The sequence below is a fragment of the Oncorhynchus masou genome, chromosome 28 (genome assembly GCF_036934945.1).
Source record: "Oncorhynchus masou masou isolate Uvic2021 chromosome 28, UVic_Omas_1.1, whole genome shotgun sequence".
Taxonomy (NCBI): Eukaryota; Metazoa; Chordata; class Actinopteri; order Salmoniformes; family Salmonidae; genus Oncorhynchus; species Oncorhynchus masou.
In genome coordinates this window covers 59,973,988-59,996,538 of record NC_088239.1, presented here as the reverse complement: position 1 = coordinate 59,996,538, position 22,551 = coordinate 59,973,988, and the positions used below count along the sequence as shown (strand labels likewise).

Here is a 22,551-nt window from a genome sequence, read left to right as displayed (position 1 = left end):
AAGAAGAATCTCCCCACAGGTGTGATTACTACCTCCTGAGGGTTTAGAGATTGAGCTAGTCACCTCATACAAGTACTTGGAAGTATGGTCTGATGGTAACACTGTCCTTCTCTCAGCACATATCAAAGCTACAGGCTAAAGTTCAATCTAGACTTGGTTTCCTCTATCGTAATCGCTCCTCTTTCACCAAAGCTGCCAAACTAACCCTGATTAAGATGACCATCCTACCCATGCTAGATGACGGAGACGTAATTTATAGATCAGCAGGTAAGGGTGCTCTCGAGCGGCTAGCTGTTCATTACCATTCGGCCATCAGATTTGCCACCAATGCCCCTTATAGGACACATCACTGCACTCTATGCTCCTCTGTAAACTGGTCATCTCTGTACACCAGTCGCAAGACCCACTGGTTGCTGCTTATTTATAAAACTCTCTTAGGCCTCACTCCCCCCTATCTGAGATATATACTACAGCCCTCATCCTCCACATACAACACCCATTCTGCCAGTCACATTCTGTTAAAGATCCCCAAAGCACACACATCCTTGGGTCGCTCGTCTTTTCAGTTAGCTGCAGCTAGCAACTGGAATGGGCAGCAACAATCACTCAAACTGGACAGTTTTATCTCAATCTCTTCATCATGGACACTCTTACTGACAGTTATGGCTGCTTTGCATGATCTATTATTGTCTCTACCTTCTTGTCCTTTGTGTGGTTGTCTGTGCCCAAAAATGTTTGTACCATGTTTTGTGCTGCTACCATGTTGTGCTGCTGCTATGCTGTTTTGTCATGTGTTGCTGCCTTGCTATGTTGTTGTCTTAGGTCTCTCTTTATGTCGTGTTGCAGTGTCTCTCTTGTCGTGATGTGTGTTTTGTCCTATACTTTTATTTTTAATCCCAGCCCCCGTCCCTGCAGGAGGCCTTTTGCCTTTTGGTAGGCCATCATTGTAAATAAGAATTTATTCTTAACTGACTTGCCAAAATAAAAGCTGACTATGACCAGTAAAGTAAAGAATTGGATCACACTGAAAAATCTTACATGTTCAGAGAACAAAATAAACAAGACTGTGACAAGCATGTTCTATTGTAGTTTTGATTATGGGTCTTTTCATTTTTTTTTGTATGCTAAATCTAAAACTTTTGCATAATATATAAATTACAAATCTTTACACAGCAGAAAACAAACTATACCAATACGATTTATCTACCCATAAAAGTGAATACAGTAATGCACACTTTATGCCTCATTAGTTAAGAGCTGCACTGACGCCCCCACACCACGAGGCGTCGTGAGTCATTTAGTATCACAGAAACCTTCATAAAATATACCCTTCGGGATTTGTTTTACTCTATGCGGAAGTTGCAAGTTTCATAACAGTTATGTACACATTGGCTTGTATATGTTGGATATCGTAGTGGTATAATAAATCCGTCAACTTAATTAAAGTGTTTATTTACGAAATGGTCAACCTTGGACTCACAAAAGTGGACGATGCGCTTGCAGCAAAACATCCGGTTGGTCCTTTCTCTTTTTACTGCTTCAACCTTTTACGCAAGACACTGCTGAATGGTTGCTGTAGCTCAGCTGTAGATTACACGTGCTTTGTGTTTTGACGTTTTAAACACGATTATATACATTTGCTAGGTTTTACAACCTTCATTGCTAGTTGTGTTCTCAGATTTCTTACCAAAGCTACCTAACCTGGGACACATATTGAACATAAAATAATCTCTCATGATGATTGCATTTTGTATTCGACCCATTTGCGATCTTTCTTCTCTCTCAGGGTTTACAGCAGTATGCTGCCTGTCAGTCTCATGCCTTCATGAAAGGGACAGCGACCTTTATATTGGGTGAGTGACACTCTCCCAATGCTTTGTTTTCACTTCATATAATAACAATTTATTTATGCATGAATGCATCGTGGAGCCTCTTTCATGTACCCTAACAATTCCTGTACTCTATTGTAGGGACAAGTGGATTATTTCTCATACAAAAAGTTATTCAGAAGAGGCTTCCATATCCTTTGCAGTGGAACCTGCTGATTTCAACAGGTGAGTGTGCCTGTGTACTCAAATTACAGAATGTGATGTTTAGCTATAACTTGCAGTAATATAGAGTTTAGAATGATTGTCTAAACGTCAATCATGTCTACCTCTTTGTCTCACCTTGTTCCTTTCATTGCCCTCTCTATTCCCCTTCAGCGGCTTCGTCAGTGGGCAGCTATGCAGTGACACGCTGGGAGACAATGAAGTGCACTGACCTATGGATGCTAATAGAGACAGGGAAAGTACCAGACCGAACACCACACAGTGAGTATAGCTGTGGTTCTACTCTATTCTATGCCATTCTATACTACGTGGACTAAATCTCAATGCCGGTTGTGAAGACGGACACAAAATAAGAGGGGTAGACATTAGGTCAGCAGTTTATTCAGCTCTCAGGTCTCTGACATCTCTCTGTGTCTGTCTGTATTGCAGTAGCAGAGCCTGCCCCTGAGGAACCAGCTGGGCCTAAGAAGACCCCATATGGAGATGTGATGGAATGACCACAGGACATACTCATGTACAGGCAACCCCAGTCCTCTGCTTCACATCTCACCCACTCAACCCTATTAATAAACACATTTATTTCGGTATTGTGGTTCAACTGCGTCACCATTGGACAATGTTCTGCCATGCTGGACTTAGTTTCACGTGGGTTCAGTGATTGAACCCTTTATATAGATCAGAAAACCTTGTAAGTTGATCATGGCATTTTGTCAGATTGGGCCACCCTGACTTGTGTCCAGATGAGTACTATATAGTGCATAGTTTATTTAATATATGGAAAAGGTAAGGGAAAAACATTATATGTTATAGAGTGGGCTTGAGGGTTGAATAAACAATGTGCGTTTGATCACATACTGTAAATACTTCACCTGTTGTATTCGGCGCATGTGATAAATAAAATTTGATTTGATTTACTGGGTTTAATGCAATAGAAATCATGTCTATCATTAAGCTTTTATCTCCTCAAATGTAAACCACTGTTGACACATGAGTAAGGGTCATATTTCCAGACCAATAGGCTGTGAGATTTGGAGCGCAGGGTTTTTTCCGGGATCAAAAAGGGTGGTTGGTAGGGGGTGTGGCAAAGAGCGTGGCTACATTTTATAACACATTTTAGAGGCTCCCATCTTGGAGATGAGAATCTAAAGCTATTTATCTAAGGCTTCCTGAGTGGTGCAGCGGTCTAAGGCAATGCATCGCAGTCCTTGAGGCATCACTACAGACCCGGGTTCAATCTCAGGCTGTGTCATTGGCCTAGCGTCGTCTGGGTTAGGGGAGGGTTTGGCCAGGGCGGGCTTTACTTGGCTCATCACTCTCTAGTGAGCCGTGCGCCTTTTGTAATGCAGCTGAGAGAAAATGTTGCATTTTAAAACTTCTTCGAGTTCGGTGTCTCTTCCACGGGACGGTAGATATAACGTAGGCTAAATCAATTAGCATGAGTTGTTGTAAGTAACAAGAACATTTTCCAGGACATAGACATATCTGATATTGTCAGAAAGCTTCAATTCTTGTTAATCTAACTGCACTGTCCAATTTTCAGTAGCTATTATAGTGAAAGAATACCATGCTATTGTTTGAGGAGAGTGCACAATTTTGAACATGAAAAGTTATTAATAAACATATTAGGCACATTTGGGCATCTTGATTTAAAATTTTGAACGGAAATTCAATGGTTAATTCAATGGTTAATCTAAAATGTTGCACATACACTGATGCCATCTAGTGGCCAAAATCTAAATTGCACCTGGGCAGGAATAATACATTATGGCCTTTCTCTTGCATTTCAAAGATGATGTATTATCTTTTACCAGATCTATAGTGTTATATTCTACTACATTCCTTTCACATTTCCATAAACTTCAAAGTGTTTCCTTTCAAATTGTACCAATAATATGCATATCCTTGCTTCAGGGCCTGAGCTACATGCAGTTAGATTTGGATATGTAATTTTAGATGAAAATTGAAAAAAAGGGGCTAATCCTTAAGAGGTTTAATGCTCATTTCCCACGATTCTACATATTCTGTCATGGAGCTGAGGATTTTTTTGTAGTTTTAAAGGTAGTTTCTTTTGCTCAAACAATAAAAAAATTAACACTGCTAAATTGTTTTGGGAATTTTCCTTTCTCCCTGCAGTCTAGTTTTTATTTTGGTGATTGTTAGTTCCCAGAGATGATATTATTAAAACATATATAGGTCCATTATCTTTTCAACATACTTTATATCTGGTTTAAGTTTACACTTAGTTTTATTTTTTTACACTGTTTGCACTTAGGTGACCCGAAAAAACGCTTAGGTGGGCCCGCCCAAGGATTACAATGGCAGAAAAATCCCTGGAGCAGGATATGAGGGCAAATGTTGCATTTTGACAGCGTTCCACAAATTTGTTTTCACTTTTTGGGGGGATTCAAATTTTAAGCTCATGATCCAGTATTATTTTTTATGCCTTGGTTGGCATGCTGTACGGCTGAAACGAACCAATAGTTTCCTAAAGTGCCACTAGTGGTTAGTATGGATCATTGAGGTTTTGTAGAATTCTTGCACATTTTACACAGTTTGGGAAAGGTTATACTAGCAGCATAACATACAGTACATACCGTGTATCACTAGGTATCATGTTTTGTTTCTCTTTCATTCAGAATTGACTTTATTTAGCAACTCCTCAACTTTACTTTGAGTCAACAGAGGGTGTGAGCAGGATGCCTTACAAAACTGTTTGACAAAGGTCTTCTAGAATTGCATTGTAAGGACTGTACTGTCTGTATTCATCCACTTGGTGAATGTGTCTCACTTTATGTAGGCTATTACTACATCAATTTATTTAGGATATTTTATGATTATAGCTTTAAATACTTAGTGGATTTTTTTTATTAACACATTTGTGAGTACTTTGCATGATTTGCCTAATTCTGTTCAATTTAAAGTCAATGGAATTTGCATTGATGAGAGATGGCAAAGAAGTGATGACCGGAGGGGAGGGAAGTCCACACGAGTGTACGCTAATGTGAAGATGTCTGTAATGATACATGACATAATGTTCATTGAACTGAAGCAGTTTAAAATTATTAGGCTAAAACAGATTAGCACAATGTGTTGATTTCCTGTTAGTGATAAGCATTAGTGTTAACGACGTACAGGATTTATCTCTGAAACATCCATTAAACAGATCATGTTTGCCTTTGTCACTTACAGTATATATATATATATATAGTAAATGCCGTGAGTCTGGATAGGGGGCTTTGGTCACCATTATTTAGACATGCCACCACTAGCTGGCTCACGTATATGTAAAGCCACTCACGTCTCTCATGCGGATTTGCTCATTTGGTTGAAGAAGCGGCATGAGAGCATGAAACTATGACCATTTGACACTTCAAGTCAGTGTATTCTACCTCATGTCCTGTCTCATTGCAGTGACGGCATATAGTCTTATGTGTGTCTTAATCTTCTCATGTCCCAAATGACCAGCTTAACTCATTCTATTGACTCTGAATGACTTTTCAGGACATTCAACACAATGTGTACGTCCCACACAATGCATTAGCTGATAATCCAAAAACGATAACACCAAGCTTGATCCGGTGTAGTAGTGGCCACAACACCATTTTGCTCCTCCCTTTCTATAGGTATACACTTTTTCAAGCACTTTGCTCCACCCGCAATAACATCTGCTAAACATGTGGATGTGACCAATAAAATTGTATTTGATTTGAAGATTGTCAAGGATCTCAGCCACCCGAGCCACAGCCTGTTCACCCCGCTACCATCTACAAGGCGGAGACAGTGCAGGTGAATCAAAGCTGGGACTGTGAGACAAACATTCTCTATCTCCAAGCCGTCAGACTGTTAAATAGTTTTACTAGATGGCCTTCGCCCAGTACCCTGCCCTGAACTTTAGTCACTGTTACTAGCCTTCTCTGGAGCAGAGTTTGTAAGGATTCAAAATAAAACATGAAGATGTAGTATGGTTCAAGCTCCTTTTCTCAAGGCCATTAAAAATCATACTTGAAACTAGTGCTAACAGGCATATTGGAATTGGTCTGATATTTATGTCTTCATACATACTAGAGGCACAGTGTGTCATTACTATGTAGTTCGGTATATACACTGATTAACAATGCTTTGAAGAACAAGAACACATTCTTCATAAGCCGCCTGTCACATGATGAATTTGATAGATGGCTTAGACTAGAGCAAGACATGCATTACAATCTATAAATACATACTGCATGTATTTAAAGGAGTCTGAAGAATTTGGCTAAGATATCAGTCCTTTGCATCATTATTGTTGTAAAAAACACAGGATCAGCTTCATGGGTGGTAAAAATCAGTATGTGTGTAAATAGAACACAATGAGATTGTATTGTATCTTAAACCCTACTGTGGCACCATTTGCATAGCTGAACTAGTTTCCTTTTCAAATTTGTGCAAATATGTGTTTTTCTCTCTTAATGGAGGCCTGTGAAACAATAGTCTTTTTTACACAACTATCTGGAGAAACTAGGTGACCAAAGTCCATTCACTTAGGCACCCAGAGAAGTGCTTAAATAAACCCTCTTAATAAACCCAGAAAAGCAGGAACAGAATGAAGGCTTGGAAATGGGGGATACCTAGTCAGTTGTACAACTGAATGCCTTTAACTGAAATGTGTCTTCCGCATTTAACCCAAACCCTCTGAATCAGAGATGTGTGGGGGGCTGCATTAATCGACATCCACATCTTAAACACCCAGGGAACAGTGGGTTAACTGCCTTGCTCAGGGGCAGAATGACATATTTTTACCTTGTCAGCTCAGGGATTTGATCCAGCAACCTTTCGGGTTACTGGCCCAACGCACTAACCACTAGGCAATCTTTGTCATAGATGAGGATTGGATTGGTTTCATTATTTGGGAATAGACATTCGCAGTCTAATCTGAAGGCTAAATGAGAGAAAGACTTGGCACTATCTGTTCCCTCCTTCAGCCTCCATCGCTTAAATGTACTTCCACTTTTTCTCTGTCTTCCATTATGACTCAACTTAGGATAAAAGTCTAAGATTTGAAGCACTTCCCGAAAATAATGCAGTGACCCAACTCTCAAATGGTTTGCCACATGCACAGCGATATGGCTGAAGGGAGAGACAGAGATACAAAGCACAAGTAAAAAATATAGATATAATGCGTGTGAGTTGGCCAGTGGGGTGAGGGTAAACCTATGGTTCTAATAAGTAAGATAAACAATAGCAGGGTCAGGGATAATTCCCTCAGTGCACTCATGGTTTAGCTTCCACTCATGAACTGTGGGCACTGTAGTGTGTGTGTGTGTGTGTGTGTGTGTGTGCTTGCATGCGTGTGCACGCAGGCTTATGTGTTTGTGTGACTGTGGCAGTGTATGTGCATGACAGGGAGAGAGAGATAGGGTGAAAGGAAAAGGAGGGGAGGGAGGCTGGTAGAGAATTGAGGATTAAATTGTCTGACTCTGAACCTGCCGATCAGTAAAAGAACACCACTCACATTGGCAGTGCAGTCTATCTCTCTCTGTCACGTGCACACACACACATGAGCATGCACACGCACGCACACACACCATCTTTTTCTCTAGCTATGCTACTACATAGGAGCGTGCACAAGCTGACCCCGGTGGAGTAGCCAAAGAGGGTTTACTGTTCGGATAATTCCTTCCATTAATGATCAAAGCCACTGTGTGTAGGACTTTCTACTGTATGCAATTGTCCGATCCTTTACTATGACAATCAATTTGATCTCACCCTCAGGCATTCAGTGATTCTGTTCGCAAAATCAATATGTTATCAATAATGACTAGTACTGTGTTGGTTGGTTTACAGTGAGAGGAGAGGAGAGGGTAGAAACAGGGATACATCATAAATGTAGCCTATATAAGTTGCAGCATTCCCTGTGACAGAGTGAAACTTAAATTACATCAAATTAAAAGTTGTCCTCAAGGGATGAGAGAAGAATTCAAGTCTGAGCAAGCGAGGCTTGAGGATGAAATGGAAGTGACTGCTCTTCTCTAATGATGTATCTACATGGAGGAAAGATGAGATAGCTGTGACTTGTGTTAGCTATAAGAACCTTTTTTCTGAAGATATATTACGATATGTTTGGTCATATAAAGCTTACAAAGCCCTATATGTTAAACATTGTGAAATATTAGTGGCTTAGTCAGTTAAAACACTTTCATTTATGGAATATAGTGGTGATACAATGCTCTAATCTACAATGTATTACTCATAGGCTACAATGTATCATACACCTATTACTATGTATAAACATTATTGTAAACATCTTGGATAAAGACTGACTATTTTTTTTTTTACAATTAGACCCAGATGTAGGGTAACACACATATTTCTTCACTCATTAAGTGGGTAGGGTATGAATCCTTGGGCGAATAACGTCCGGCTCAATGAATAACAAAAGCACAACTCAAACTTCTACCTTCCACAAGTTCCTACCAATAAGCGCACGGCAATTCTGATGATGACCAATGGCTGTGTCCCTAGACAAATCTGCGCAGACGTTTGAAGGACTGTCCAGTTGAAAAAAAGTATCCTGGAGCTGCAAATCCGGAGAGGGAATGCAGTGTTTCGTCAATGGAAGGCATAAAGAGAAATTGGTAGAATTTCGAATTAATTTTGAATAAATATAGTAAGCTAGGCTACTTATTACAAACGAATAGTTGTTGTATCACGCGCAAAGTAACAAGACTTCATAACCACGTTATAAGATATATCTTGGTGAGGTTTGAGTTTGCCATTATTCAGTTCAACGATTGATAAATGAATGGCTCTGATAGTGACTGATCGGAGGAGCAAATTGAACGGGTCATCGACAATTTACGGTAGGATTGGCACAAGAAGAGAAGGCAAGACAAGCATAACCGGTAAAATGCAGCCTAAAGACACGGAATATTCAACAGATGGGTTACCCAAAGCATTTTTACACAGTTTGAGGACACTCTTTGACATCCTTGATGACGGGAAGAGAGGGTATGTGCACATATCGGAGATTGAGAGTCGATGGCAAGGGGCAGATACTCATGATTTGCCCGGCGGGGTGCTGGAGTGCCTGAGGCGGGTGGCCCCACCGCATGGTTGCCTGACATTTGAGCGCTTCGTGGCGGGGTTGCGATACTCCATGCTGAACCCGGACAACAACAACCTAATGAAGGGCCCGTCTGCCGTGCACCCGGAACACCCGCACTCTAAACAGCACCATTTGCCAGCGCAAAAACCAGCCCCGCTTTCTGCCTGCTCTGTCGGAACTCGGATTGAAAACAAAGTTATTCCACTGGATCCGAGCAACGGGACCAACAAAACGCATCACAACCGCGCGTCCTCACTTCAGAGTCGGTCCAGACATGAGGAGGGGAACACTGGATACCCAGGCACCTCTGCTGCCGGTGGCCCCGTGCGGTACACCAATGCGGGTTATGAGAGATCAGGCAGAAGTTTGGAACGGATTCCCATTGTGCTCGAAAGCGGTTCGTATCGAGAAGATTCGGTTCGAATGGTGAAGCAAGCTCATCCACAGCAGAGTCGGGTGAGGTCCATAGAGTCCCTTGCGCTCGAGTCACCAAGCCTCCAAAAACCAAGTAAGTTTGAATGTCACTCTTGATTGATTTCACATTGTGATAAATTAAATACATATCTGAATGAGTATTGAGTGGGTCTGCAGGAGAGATGAATTATCTAAGATCAGGACCAGTCATCCATCTCTCTCGCTGTCTCTCTCCATGGGTGTATTGTGTTTCTCACTAGGGTAAGTGATCGGGAAAGACTCAATGATGTAAAGCTCATTGATCGTCACTCAGTAATGAGATCAAGTGGGTTGTAAACCGGTCAGGGCTATTCTGCTGTCTCAGTCTCATTGACCCAGGTGTGGACATAGAGGAGTATGAAACACACACACGAGCACTTATCATCGCTATACCAGACACACAGACATCCTCTCACTAAACCTCTGCAGCACAACAGGTTAAATTCCAGGTTACAAAATGTTTAGCATCAAACTAAATCAGTGGTGTAAAGTACTTAAGTAAAAATACATTAAAGTATCTACCTAAGTTGCTTTTTTTGGGGTATCTGTACTTTACGATTTATATTTTTGACTACTTTTACTTTTACTGAACTACATTTCTTAAGAAAATAATGTACTTTTTACTCCATACATTTCCCTGACACCAAAAGTAGTCATTACATTTTGAATGCTTAGCAAGACAGGAAAATGGCCCAAATCACACAATTATCAAGAGAACATCCCTGGTCATCCCTACTGCCTCTGATCCTCTGGGCACACTAAACACAAATGCTTCGTTTGTAAATTATGTCTGTGTGTTGGAGTGTGCCCCTGGCTATTTGTAAATTTAAAAAACACTAAAATGGTGCCGTTTGGTTTGCTTAATATAAGGAATTATAAATTATTTATAACTTTACTTTTAATTTTGATACTTAAGGATATTTTAGCAAATACATTTACTTTTGATATTTAAGTATTTTTAAAACCAAATACTTTTAGACTTTTATTCAAGTAGTATTATACTGGGTGACTTTCACTTTTACTTGAGTCATTTTATATTAATGTATCTTTACTTTTACACAAGTAGGACAATTGGGTACTTTTTCCACCACTGGACTAAGTGTCAGCTGCCCTCTGAGCTATTGATGCATGCAGTCTCGCAGATTGACGTTTATTATCATGAATCCTGCCCTGGAGGCAGAACTGAGCGGTTTCCTCTAGATGGGCCAGCTGCAAAGTCAATATTGGCTATGTGTGATCCACCGCCTCCATTCAGCCTTATGCAGACTAGTAACATTTGAAATTGCTTTTAAAATTATTTTTTTTACATTGGATAAAAGTAGAGATTCAGAGCTACAAAATGGTATATCATACACTGCAGTTGAGAAACAATAAGAAGGTAATTCTGCTTTGAAAGTTGTCAAACTTGTAACCCCACGTTTGAGAAAATGTCCCTTGAATGTTTTGGTACACCTACTGGAGAGCTCGTCTTTGTCTCCACCTATTCAGCATCGTTCACACACCCTTAAGCCTTAGCCCCACCTATCTCTTTACAAAACTCCAGGTAAAAATACACTTCATCTAGTACTTGGCCTATATCCTAATCTGACTTTCAAAGTGTCCAGATAAAAATATTTTATTTATATTCTATAATTAGCCTATTAGATGATGCTTACCCAGACACTTGTTGAAGTTGATGGGTCATGTGAAAGAAATGCTATAACCACCCCCAACCACATCTAGAAAAGTGGATGGGTCACTATTGTCTAGACATGTACAGTACACATGTTCATGATATACAATAGATGTCCGTAACCACCCCCAGACATACCTGGCTAACTTGATGGGTCATGTAATCATTCTATTGCGAAGTAGAGTCTTTTGTTTAGACATGTAGCCAGCCAGCTAGCTAGCTAAACAATGAACCATAATCCCAGCCCATAGCTAGAGTACAAATGGATTGTCATAGCTAGCCACTATGCATGAAATGATAGAGTATGAATCTGCAGGTAGGTAAAACTAACCAACTATGAACCATAATCCCAGCCCATAGCTACAGTACAAATGGATTGCTAAAACTAACCAACTATGAACCATAATCCCAGCCCATAGCTAGAGTACAAATGGATTGTCATAGCTAGCCACTATGCATGAAATGATAGAGTATGAATCTGCAGGTAGGTAAAACTAACCAACTATGAACCATAATCCCAGCCCATAGCTACAGTACAAATGGATTGTCATAGCTAGCCACTATGCATGAAATGATAGAGTATGAATCTGCAGGTAGGTAAAACTAACCAACTATGAACCATAATCCCAGCCCATAGCTACAGTACAAATGGATTGTCATAGCTAGCCACTATGCATGACATGATAGAGTATGAATCTACAGGTAGGTAAAACTGTTCATGTTAGCTAGATAGCTGTGTACTGTACATGTCTAGACAATAGTGACCCATCCACTTTTCTTGAAAGTCCAATATCTTAAAATCTTGACTGCTGATATGCAAAACATTTTGGGACTGTATCAACAGTGGACTAATGAAAAAGATACCAAAAGTTAGTTTTTGAGTGGATTTTCCATTTAAGATTCAGTGCTGGCAGTCAACATGTAATAATAAAATAATAAAAAACAGAACACATTACCTGGAATGACATTCACTCTCACAGGTGGCCAAAAATAACAAACTGAAAGCCACAGCCCCAATAGGCCAGGCCTCTAAAATCACATTGATCTGTCAAAGTCGCTATTTGATTTCAGACTAATTGAATAGGTTGAAAGAACCAAAGCGTAATTTTGGATCATACCAATCAGAAAAAACACTTCAGATGAAGAACTGTGCCGTCCTACTTTTTACAGTGCAGGACAAGTACTGTGCAATAGGCTCCATTTTGAGTCAGCTAACTGATTCCCAGATCTTTTGATCACATCCTTTCTTTTAGCGTGAAGGTGCCTACTCTGAGCTTGTCATCACAGCCTTGTAACTTCTAATTTGACCTCACCTACACACATGCTAACACCAAACCTTACCCTACACTACACACATACTGCTAGTGTCAGTGTTTATGGACAGCTCTCTTCAATAACTTAGCTGTTTGTTCTCTCCCTCTATGTGAAGATGATAAGACCAGCCACACCGCTGCTGTACATTTTCTAGCCATGGAACCACTGGAACCACTACCAAATTGCCACATTAGAACAATTAACTAGAGCCCACAGCTAGGGGCCACAGCTAGGGGTCAATCCATCTACACTTGCTGGTATTTTACTAATGGGTGAGCTCAGCTAACTAACCACCATTATTTCAAAGTCCTGGTATGCCTTTTAAATCTTTCCGCTCCAGTGAAAAGTGTGTAATTGAGTAACTTTCTCACTCACTCTCTCACACACACACACTCTCTCTCTCTCTAATGGCCTTGCTGAATCCAAGCCTGTCTGTCTGTATAACTGGGAATGTCTGAAGCTATAACTGTGACATGTCCGTGAAGAAGCAGCCTGGAGGCCCTGGCTAGCTACTTACGTCAGTGCCACAGAGCCACTCTAGAGGAGCCTGTACATGGGATTGGAAAGTGTGGTGAATGGTGATGTTAACTCCCCCAGCAAACCCGCTGGATTAGAGCAGATTACCACACGCAGGGTAATTGAGGCATGGCAGCTGTGAAATCCTGCCCACCCCTGAAGAAGCGGCCATTACCCTGCACTCCCTCTCTCTCTGGCACCCTATTATCTACATAGTGCACTATATAGGGAATAGAGTGACATTTGGGATGCTGTCTCTTCTTGGGGGATGTCCACAACCATGGATAGAGGTCATGGCTGCCCCTGTGGTACTCAGTGAAGAGGCTGATGTGGTATTGGAGCAGGGTAATGGGCCAGCGGCTGGTGCTGAATTGTGGGCTATGGTTTCCAGAGCTACTGACCCCAATGCTTTAGTGTCCTGCCAAGGTTATGCTGAATTAAAGGCATAATAAAAATTATCATTCCTCTGGAGCACTGGAAAATAATTCCCACGCTTTTAAAGGCAGCTTCTGGACAGCATCACTGTGTGGGTGAAATGACATCCATGCTATATGATGCTCTAAACATTAGGAAAGATTTAACATTTTTCATGGCTGCAGATCCTGCTGTTCTATCTCTGTGTATCTGAGCAGTGAGCTGTAGGCAGCCAGACAGGTGGAGGAGGCTCTGTGGAAGTGGTTGGACAGAGAGAGAGAGAGAGAGCCTGTCAGAGCTTGTCTTCCTGACCCGTCTGACTGCAGATTAGGTGTGAGGTGTGAGGAACAACTCACCTCAGGAAAAACTGGCTCTGGCTCTGGCTCTGGCTCTGGCTCTGGAGAGAGAGAGAGAGAGAGACAACAGGGGAGGCGCAGAGTACAGGAGGGACATTCTTTGTCAGCCGTTACTGCTCAAGACAACATGACATCACCTGTGGATGCATGGAGCAATAGAAACTGCTATAAAGACGTCCCTCAACGGCCTGGAATGTTATTCATTCACAGCACAACAGAGTTAGGAATGTAGCACAGGCAAAGTCAGTGCCATATGTGATAATGTCAATATTTCCATCAACACTCAGTTAATAATAGACAATGCTACGGTAAATGTTAAACTATTGTTAGCCTTCTATCCAAGCGTTAAAGAGACTCTATAATGAGTGCAAATAAAATGAGCTGAGTCTAGATAAGTTGAGTGTGATAGAATAAGCCTACAGGTTCCCCCGTGGGTAACCATCTTATCTTCAGCTGAGCAGCATTCATTCTCTGTAGGGCAGATTCTGACCTTGATATGATGATTTCAATACTAACTAACTATCTTTCTTGCTGTCTCTCCCACTGTCTCGCTCTTTCTCTTCTCTATACTCTCTCTCACTGACTGGCTCTTTCTCAGATGCTCCCTCAAACTAACCCCTCCTCTGCTGTACAATCCAAAAAGTTTTTCATCACAATTTCTTGCTACTAGAATGGAAAAACAATACATGTTGTGTTTATGTGTTTAGACCAAATGGGAAATGGCACATCGACAGAGGAAGCCATTTCAATTAGCAATGCTGTTATAAGGCGTGCAAATGAGGCTTACGTACACTGGTAAACAATATCCTCTTCGGGTGCCAGAGTCCAACTTGAAGACTATCTAGAAACACTAAACTAGGAGCCTTACATATTTCTCCCTACATATTTGGCCACTCTGAACCCCACATACTTCTGCCCTCAAGGAATTATATCCAGTTACTGATTAACAGGATTTGTGGGAGTCATGACACAACATGGAAGAGTATCATGTTTTTTCTGCTCTGTTATCTACTATCACCTGAACATGCATTTTCTTCTCATCTCCCCCCTCAGAAATGTAACTTGTCCACATTCAAAACAACCAGAGGGAAACCTCTTGTCTCTCAGTTGATATTGGTTAGCAGGGAGGTTAGCTTCCTCTTGTGGCCACCATAGGCACTGCAGGATGTCTCACACAAAATCAAATCAAATTCTATTTGTCACATGTGCCGAATACAATAGGTTTAGACCTTACCGTGAAATGCTTACTTACAAGCCCTTAACCAACAATGCAGTTTTAAGAAAAATAAATGTTAAGAAAGTATTTACTCAAATAAACTGAAAATAAATAAAAAGAAGAAAATAGAAAAATAACAAATAATTAAAGAGCAACAATAAAATATCAGTAACGAGGCTATATACAGGGGGTACCGGTACAGAGTCAATGAGCGGTGGCACCGTTTAATTGAGGTAATATGTACATGTAGGTAGAGGTAAAGTAACTATGCATAGATATTAAACAGAGTAGCAGCAGCGTAATGCAAATATGGGACGACAATGCAAATAGTCCAGGTAGCCATTTGATTAGCTGTTCAGGAGTCTTATGGCTTGGGGGTAGAAGCTTTTAAGAAGCCTTTTGGACCTAGACTTGGCAATCCGGTACCGCTTGCTGAGGTCTTTGGCAAATTTTATGGGGTTCCTCTAACACCGCCTGGTATAGAGTTCCTGGATGGCAGGAAGCTTGGCCACAGTGATGTACTGGGCCGTATACACTACCCTCTGTAGTGCCTTGCGGTTGGAGGCAGAGCAGTTGCCATACCAGTTGGTGATGCAACCAGTCAGGATGCTCTCGATGGTGTGGGGGTTGAAGCTGTTTAGAAGCTTCTTGGACCTAGACTTGGCACTCCGGTACAGCATGCCGTGCGGTAGCAGAGAGAACAGTCTATGGCTAGGGTGCTTCCTCTGACACCTCCTAATATAGAGGTCCTGGGTGGCAGGAAGCTTGACCCAAGTGATGTACGCTCTGCAGTGCCTTGTGGTCGGAGGCCAAGTAGTTGCCATACCAGGCAGTGATGCTCTCGGTGGTGCAGCTGTAGAACCTTTTGAGGATCTGAGGACCCATGCCAAATCTTTTCAGTCTCCTGAGGGGGAATAGGAGTTGTTGTGCCCTCTTCACGACTGTCTTTGTGTGCTTGGACCATGTTAGTTTGTTGGTGATGTGGACACCAAGGAACGTGAAGCTCTCAATCTGCTCCACTACAGCCCCGTCGATGAGAATGGGGGCGTGCTCTGTCCTCCTTTTCCTGTAGTCCACAATCATCTCCTTATTCTTGATCACATTGAGGATGAGGTTGTTGTCCTGGCACCACACTGCCAGGTCTCTGACCTCCTCTATATAGGCTGTGTCATCATTGTTGGTGATCAGGCAAACCACTGTTATGTCATCAGCAAACTTAATGATGGTGTTGGAGTCGTGCCTGGCCGTGCCGTAATGAGTGAACAGGGAGTACAGGAGGGGACTGAGCATGCAGGAAGTCCAGGATCCAGTTGCAGAGGGAGGTCTTTAGTCCCAGGATCCTTAGCTTAGTGATGAGCTTTGAGGGCACTATGATGTTGAACGCTGAGCTGCGGTCAATGAATAGCATTCTCACATAGATGTTCCTTTTGTCCTGGTGTGGAAGGGCAGTGTGGAGTGCAATAGATTACATCATCTTTTGATCGGTTGCGGTGGTATGCAAATTGGAGTGGGTCTAAGTTTTCTGGGATAATGGTGTTGATGTGAGCCATGACTAGTCTTTCAAAGCACTTCATGGCTACAGATGTGTGTGCTACGGGGCGATAGTCATTTAGGCAGGTTACCTTAGTGTTCTTGGACACAGGGACTATGGTGGTCTGCTTGAAACATGTTGGTATTACAGACTCAGACAGGGAGAGGTTGAAAAAGTCAGTGAAGACACTTGCCAATTGGTCATCGCATGCTCAGAGTACACGTCCTGGTAATCCTTCTGGCCCTGCAGCCTTGTGAATGTTGACCCGTTTAAAGGTCTTACTCACATCAGCTGCGGAGAGCGTGATCACAGTCATCCAGAACAGCTAATGATCTCATGCATGTTTCAGTGTTACTTGCCTCGAAGCGAGCATATAAGTTATTTAGCTTGTCTGGTAGGCTCGTGTCACTGGGCAGCTCTCAGCTGTGCTTCCCTTTGTAGTCTGTAATGGTGATACTAACACATCCGATGAGTGTCTGAGCCAGTGTAGTATGATTCGATCTTAGTCCTGTGTTGAAACTTTGCCTGTTTGATTGTTCATCAGATCAGGCAAATCAGGATTTCTTATAAGCTTCCGGAACATATTCCAGTCTGTGCTAGGAAAACAGTACTGTAGCTTAGCATCTGCTTCATCTGACCACTTTTTTATTGACTGAGTCACCGATGCACACTGCTTTAATTTTTGCTTGTAAGCAGGAATTAGGAGGATAGAATTATGGTCAGATTTGCCAAATGGAGGGCGAGGGGGAGCTTTGTACGAGTCTCTGTGTGTGGAGTAAATGTGGTTTAGAGTTTTTTGCCCTCTGGTTGCATATTTAACACGCTGATAGAAATCAGGTAAAACAGATTTAAGTTTCCCTGTATTAATGTCCCCAGCCGCTAGGAGTGCCGCCTCTGGATGAGCATTTTTCTGTTTGCTTATTGCGGTATACAGCTCGTTGAGTGCAGTTTTAGTGCCAGTGCCAGTCTGTGGTGGTATGTAGAAAGCTATGAAAAATACAGATGAAAACTTTCTAGATAGATAGTGTGGTCTACAGCTTATCATGAGATACTCTACCTCAGGCGAGCAAAACCTTGAGACTTGCTTAGATATCGTGCACCAGCTTTTGTTTACAAATATGCATAGACTGCCACCCCTTGTCTTACCAGAGGCTGCTGTTCTATCAGACCTATGCAGTGTGTAACCCGCCATCTGTATGTCATGTCGTTGTTCAGCCACAACTCGGTGAAACATAAGATATTACAGTTTTTAATGTCCTGTTGGTAGGATATACGTGCATTTAGCTCGTCCAATTTATTTTCCAGCGATTGTGCGTTGGCCAGTAGTACGGATGGCAAGGACAGATTAGCCACGTGTCAGCGGATCCTCACAAGGCAGCCCGATCTCTTTCCGCAATATCTTTTCCGTCTCTTTCTCCTGCGAATGACGGGGATGAGTGCCTGTTCGGGTTTCTGGAGTAAATCCCTCTCAACCGATTCATTAAGGAGGAATGCTTCATCTAGATCAAGGTGAATAATCGCTGTTCTGATTTCCAGAGGCTCTTTTCGGGCAAAACAATGGTAGCAGCAACATTATGTACAAAATAAGTTACAAAAAATGTGAAAAAACAAACAAAATAGCATGGTTGGTTAAGAGCCCATGAAACGGTAGCCATCCTTTCTGGCCAATGGAGATGCTGTGGCATGACCTCAAGAGAGCAGTTCACACCAGACATCCCAAGAATATTGCTGAACTGAAACAGTTTTGTAAAGAGCAATGGTCCAAAATTCCTCCTGACCGTTGTGCAGGTCTGATCCACAACTACAGAAAACGTTTGGTTGAGGTTATTGCTGCCAAAGGAGGATCACCTTTCACTGTGAATGTTTACACGGTGTGTTCAATAAAGACATGAAAACATATAATTGTTTGTGTGTTATTAGGGGCGGCAGGGTGCCCTAGTGGTTAGAGCAGGGGTGTCAAAGTCAAATGGACGGAGGGCCAAATAAAAAATTTAGCTACAAGCCGAGGGCCGGACTGTTCGAATGTTCATTGAAAAATTTTTAAATGACGCATATAGTCTAGTGAACCTAATTGAACCTACTGAAAACCTAACAAATATATTCCAATATGATCAGATAAATAAAGCAATATTTTCTTATGGCTCTGTCAGTAATCTTTAATTTTCAACAGACACAAAAGACAAATTTCCTTTATATAAAAATCCCCATAACATGAACATTAAATGAAAGAAACCGGTATTCAAGGCACCATCAGTAGCCTATCCACTCCGCGGATGAAAATTGACAACTGGGCAATGTCAGAAATGTCGGTGCTCTCATCCACAGCCAAGGAATATGCAATGAAATCTTTTCCCTTTTTCACAAGCTGCTCTTTTAGATTGATGGACAACTGGTCTACTCTCTCGGCAATGGTGTTTCTGCTCAGACTCACATTTAAAAAGAGTTGCCTTTTTTCTGGGCAAACTTCGTCACAAACTTTAATCATGCAGTTTTTGATGAAATCCCCCTCCGTAAATGGCCGGGCTGATTTAGCGATCTCTTCTGCCAAAATAAAACTGGCCTTGACAGCAGCCTGGCCTTGTGATTTGGCTTTTTTGAACAGAGCCTGTCGAGATTTGAGGCCTCGTTTTAATTCCTCTGCCTTTTGTAGCCTTTGTTCCATGTCCATATTCTTGTTTTTGTCCGCGTGTTTCGTTTCATAATGTCGTCTCAGATTATACTCTTTCAGTACCGCCACACTTTCTCCACACAGAAGACACACAGGTTTTCCAGCTACCTCCGTGAACATATACTCCGACTCCCACCTTGTTTGAAACCCCGGTTCTCAGTGTCCACCTTCCGTTTTGCCATTTTTGATGGGTATCTGAAAGTTAATTTTACTGTGATGCTGACGACTGCTGTGCCAATAAATATTGAAATGAAGCAGCCTACTGCTCGGTGCGTCACCGTTGCATTGTGGGAAATGTAGTATTTGGTGCGTGTAAAAGATCTGCGGGCTGCCGGCTTGCTGCGGTCTGCGGGCCGGTTCTAATAATAAATCAAGATCATCCCAGGGGCCGTAAAAAACCTTCTCGCGGGCCTTGACTCTGACATATGTGGGTTAGAGCGTTGGACTAGTAACCGAAAGGTTGCAAGTTCGAATCCCCGAGCTGACAAGGTACAAATCTGTCATTCTGCCCGTGAACAGGCAGTTAACCCACTGTTCCTAGGCCGTCATTGAAAATAAGAATTTGTTCTTAACTGACTTGCCAAGTAAAATAAAATTAGTTTAAGCAGACTGTGTTTGTCTATTGTTGTGACCTAGAGGAAGATCCGATCAAATTTTATGACCAATTTATGCAGAAATCCATGTATATCCAAAGGGTTCTCATACTTTTTCTTGCCACTGTAGATAAAAACCTTCATCCACTGAACACAACAGAGCGAGTCAGAACTTCTCTTGTCTCTGGCTTTCATGTCCACCTAGCTCTATGTATTTGATACTAACATTATATAAAAGCAAAGATACCCAAACACTAACATGTACCTAAAGTTTGTTTTTCCACACAGCAAATGGTTATGTTTTAATTTAATGTGTTAGGTGATGGGTACCCAGAAGCATATACAGAGTTCCAACAGTATTGGGACAGTGACACATTTTTCTTGTTGTTTTGGCTCTGTACTCCAGCACTTTGGGTTTGAAATGATACAATGACTATGAAGTTAAAGTGCAGACTGTCAGCTGTAATTTGAACGAATTGTGAATAATGACGAGTGGTAAAGTCACAGATGCACAAGTATCATACCCCCAAGGCATGCTAACCTCTCACCATTACAATAACAGGGGAGGTCAGAATTATTTGGAGGGGTATGATATTTGTGCATCTGTAACTTTGTCACTCATCATTATTCATGATCCATTCAGGATTATCCGTAATCATGGTAGCATTGACATGAATGTAGAAGTGTTTAGAGACATATTCTATTCTTATTTACAATAAAAGTGAATCTAAAATGACACAATACATTATTTACCATTAATTTCTATTGGGCACAAAATAATCTGAAACACAAACAAAACAAGCAACATTTCTGTAGACATATGGAAATATCTGCTCTATCCGAAATTACAACCAACTAGTTGCAGCATTACCACAAAAAATGGAGGAGGCAGGTAGAAGGGGGAAAAAGTAAGGAACTTGTCTGTCGGCCCTGCATTAAAGACCAAAATTTGTTAAAGAAAACTGTGATAAATAAATATATATACCAGTTTCATTTAAGGACCAAAAAAGTGACAGCTGTGCCATATAAATTGCAAAATAGTTGGGAACAGATTTTTGATGTACCGATTCCATGGCACATGGTTTATGAATTGACACGCAAAACCACGCCGGATTCAAAACTTAGAATTTTCTATTTAAATGATTATACAAAAATTCTTGCAACCAATAGAATGTAATATATATGGGGGATACAATCTTCCCAGCTCTGCAGATTTTGCTGTGAGGAGGCAGAGTCATTAGATCATGTATTTTGGTACTGTCCATATGTAGCTTGTTTTTGGTCACAGGTCCAGGAATGGATGAAGAATTGCAACATTTACCTAGAACTAACACTACAGATAGCAATACTGGGTGATTTGAAAAGTCATAGTCAATGGATTATTAAAATAATATTTCTTTTAGCAAAAATGTTTATCTTTAATTTACAATCTGTAGAAACTATGAGAATAGAAATGTTCAGTACTTTTGTGAAACATCAAAGCACAGTTGAAAAATGTATGTCAAATAGAAATCCAATATTGATGGTGTTAAGAGATATCTGGGAGGGGTTAAATGGAGCTGAAGTGTGGTGCTAATAACAACAAGATAACAAATGTAAAACATACGGGGTCTGTAAAATGTATATAGGTTCAGAACTTTTGTGAAATAGCACAGTTACAAATATATGGCAAATATAAATCAAACTGGATGGACATCAGAAATAGAGGCCAGGACTAACAACAAACAAAATCTAACTATTGTAAAATAGATTGTGTCTGTAAAATGTGATTAGTATGTATAAGCTGGAAGTAGAAGCCTAAGTGTTATTGTTTATTAGTTTACTCCAATTGCGGGAGGGGGGAGGGTTTGGGAAATAATAAAGGTATATTTTTTTTTTAAAGTGTGTAAGTGTATATACAAGTTTACATACACCTTAGCCAAATACATGTAAACTCAGTTTTTCACAATTCCTGACATCTAATCCGAGTAAGAATTCCCTGTCTTAGGTCAGTTAGGATCACCACTTTATTTTAAGAATGTGAAATGTCAGAATAATAGGTGAGAGAATGATTTATTTCAGCTTTTATTTCTTTCATCACATTCCCAGTGGGTCAGAAGTTTACATGCACTCAATTAGTATTTGGTAGCGTAGCCTTTAAATTGTTTAACTTGGGTCAAACGTTTCGGGTAGCCTTCCACAAGCTTCCTACAAAAAGTTGGGTGAATTTTGGCCCATTCCTCCTGACAGAGCTGGTGTAACTGAGTCAAGTTTGTAGGCCTCCTTGCTCGCACATGTTTTTTCAGTTCTGCCCACAAATTTTCTATAGGATTTAGGTCAGGGCTTTGTGATGGCCACTCCAATACCTTGACTTTGTTGTCCTTAAGCCATTTTGTCACAACTTTGGGAGTATGCTTGGGGTCATTGTCCATTTGGAAGACCCATTTGCGACCAAGCTTTAACTTCCTGACTGATGTCTTGAATGTTGCTTCAATATATCCACATAATCTTCCTTCCTGGTGATGCTATCTATTTTGTGAAGTTCACCAGTCCCTCCTGAAGCAAAGCACCCCGACAACATGATGCTGCCACCCCCATGCTTCACTGTTGGGATGGTGTTCTTCGGCTTGCAATCCTCCCCATTTTTCCTCCAGACATGTTCATTATGGCCAAACAGTTATATTTTTGTTTCATCAGACCAGAG

General features: G+C 41.2%; 2 protein-coding genes across 3 annotated transcripts in view; both read left to right on the top strand.

Moving 5' to 3' along the window:
* The first annotated feature begins 1,330 nt into the window (after positions 1-1,330).
* On the top strand, positions 1,331-2,970 carry tmem141 (transmembrane protein 141). The gene is made up of 5 exons (XM_064942799.1): positions 1,331-1,514; positions 1,787-1,853; positions 1,971-2,054; positions 2,205-2,312; positions 2,481-2,970. The coding sequence occupies exons 1-5, from the start codon at positions 1,461-1,463 to the stop codon at positions 2,546-2,548; spliced, it is 381 nt and encodes a 126-aa protein (XP_064798871.1). The 5' UTR covers positions 1,331-1,460; the 3' UTR covers positions 2,549-2,970.
* Positions 2,971-8,598: 5,628 nt separating this feature from the next.
* Positions 8,599-22,551, top strand: part of LOC135517994 (suppressor APC domain-containing protein 2-like) — a 25,197-nt gene continuing 11,244 nt past the window's right edge. For both annotated transcript variants that reach the window (XM_064942798.1, XM_064942797.1), the window contains exon 1: positions 8,599-9,643. In XM_064942798.1, the coding sequence (XP_064798870.1) occupies positions 8,833-9,643 (811 nt within the window). In that variant the 5' untranslated portion in view covers positions 8,599-8,832. The remainder of the gene's footprint in view (positions 9,644-22,551) is intronic.

Bases quoted from the DNA above. Each gene is read 5' to 3' on its own strand.
- tmem141 (XM_064942799.1), top strand. From the start codon at position 1,461: ATGGTCAACCTTGGACTCACAAAAGTGGACGATGCGCTTGCAGCAAAA. The intron at 1,854-1,970 runs GTGAGTGACACT...ACTCTATTGTAG, and splicing joins GACAGCGACCTTTATATTGG to GGACAAGTGGATTATTTCTC. The intron at 2,055-2,204 runs GTGAGTGTGCCT...ATTCCCCTTCAG, and splicing joins GAACCTGCTGATTTCAACAG to CGGCTTCGTCAGTGGGCAGC.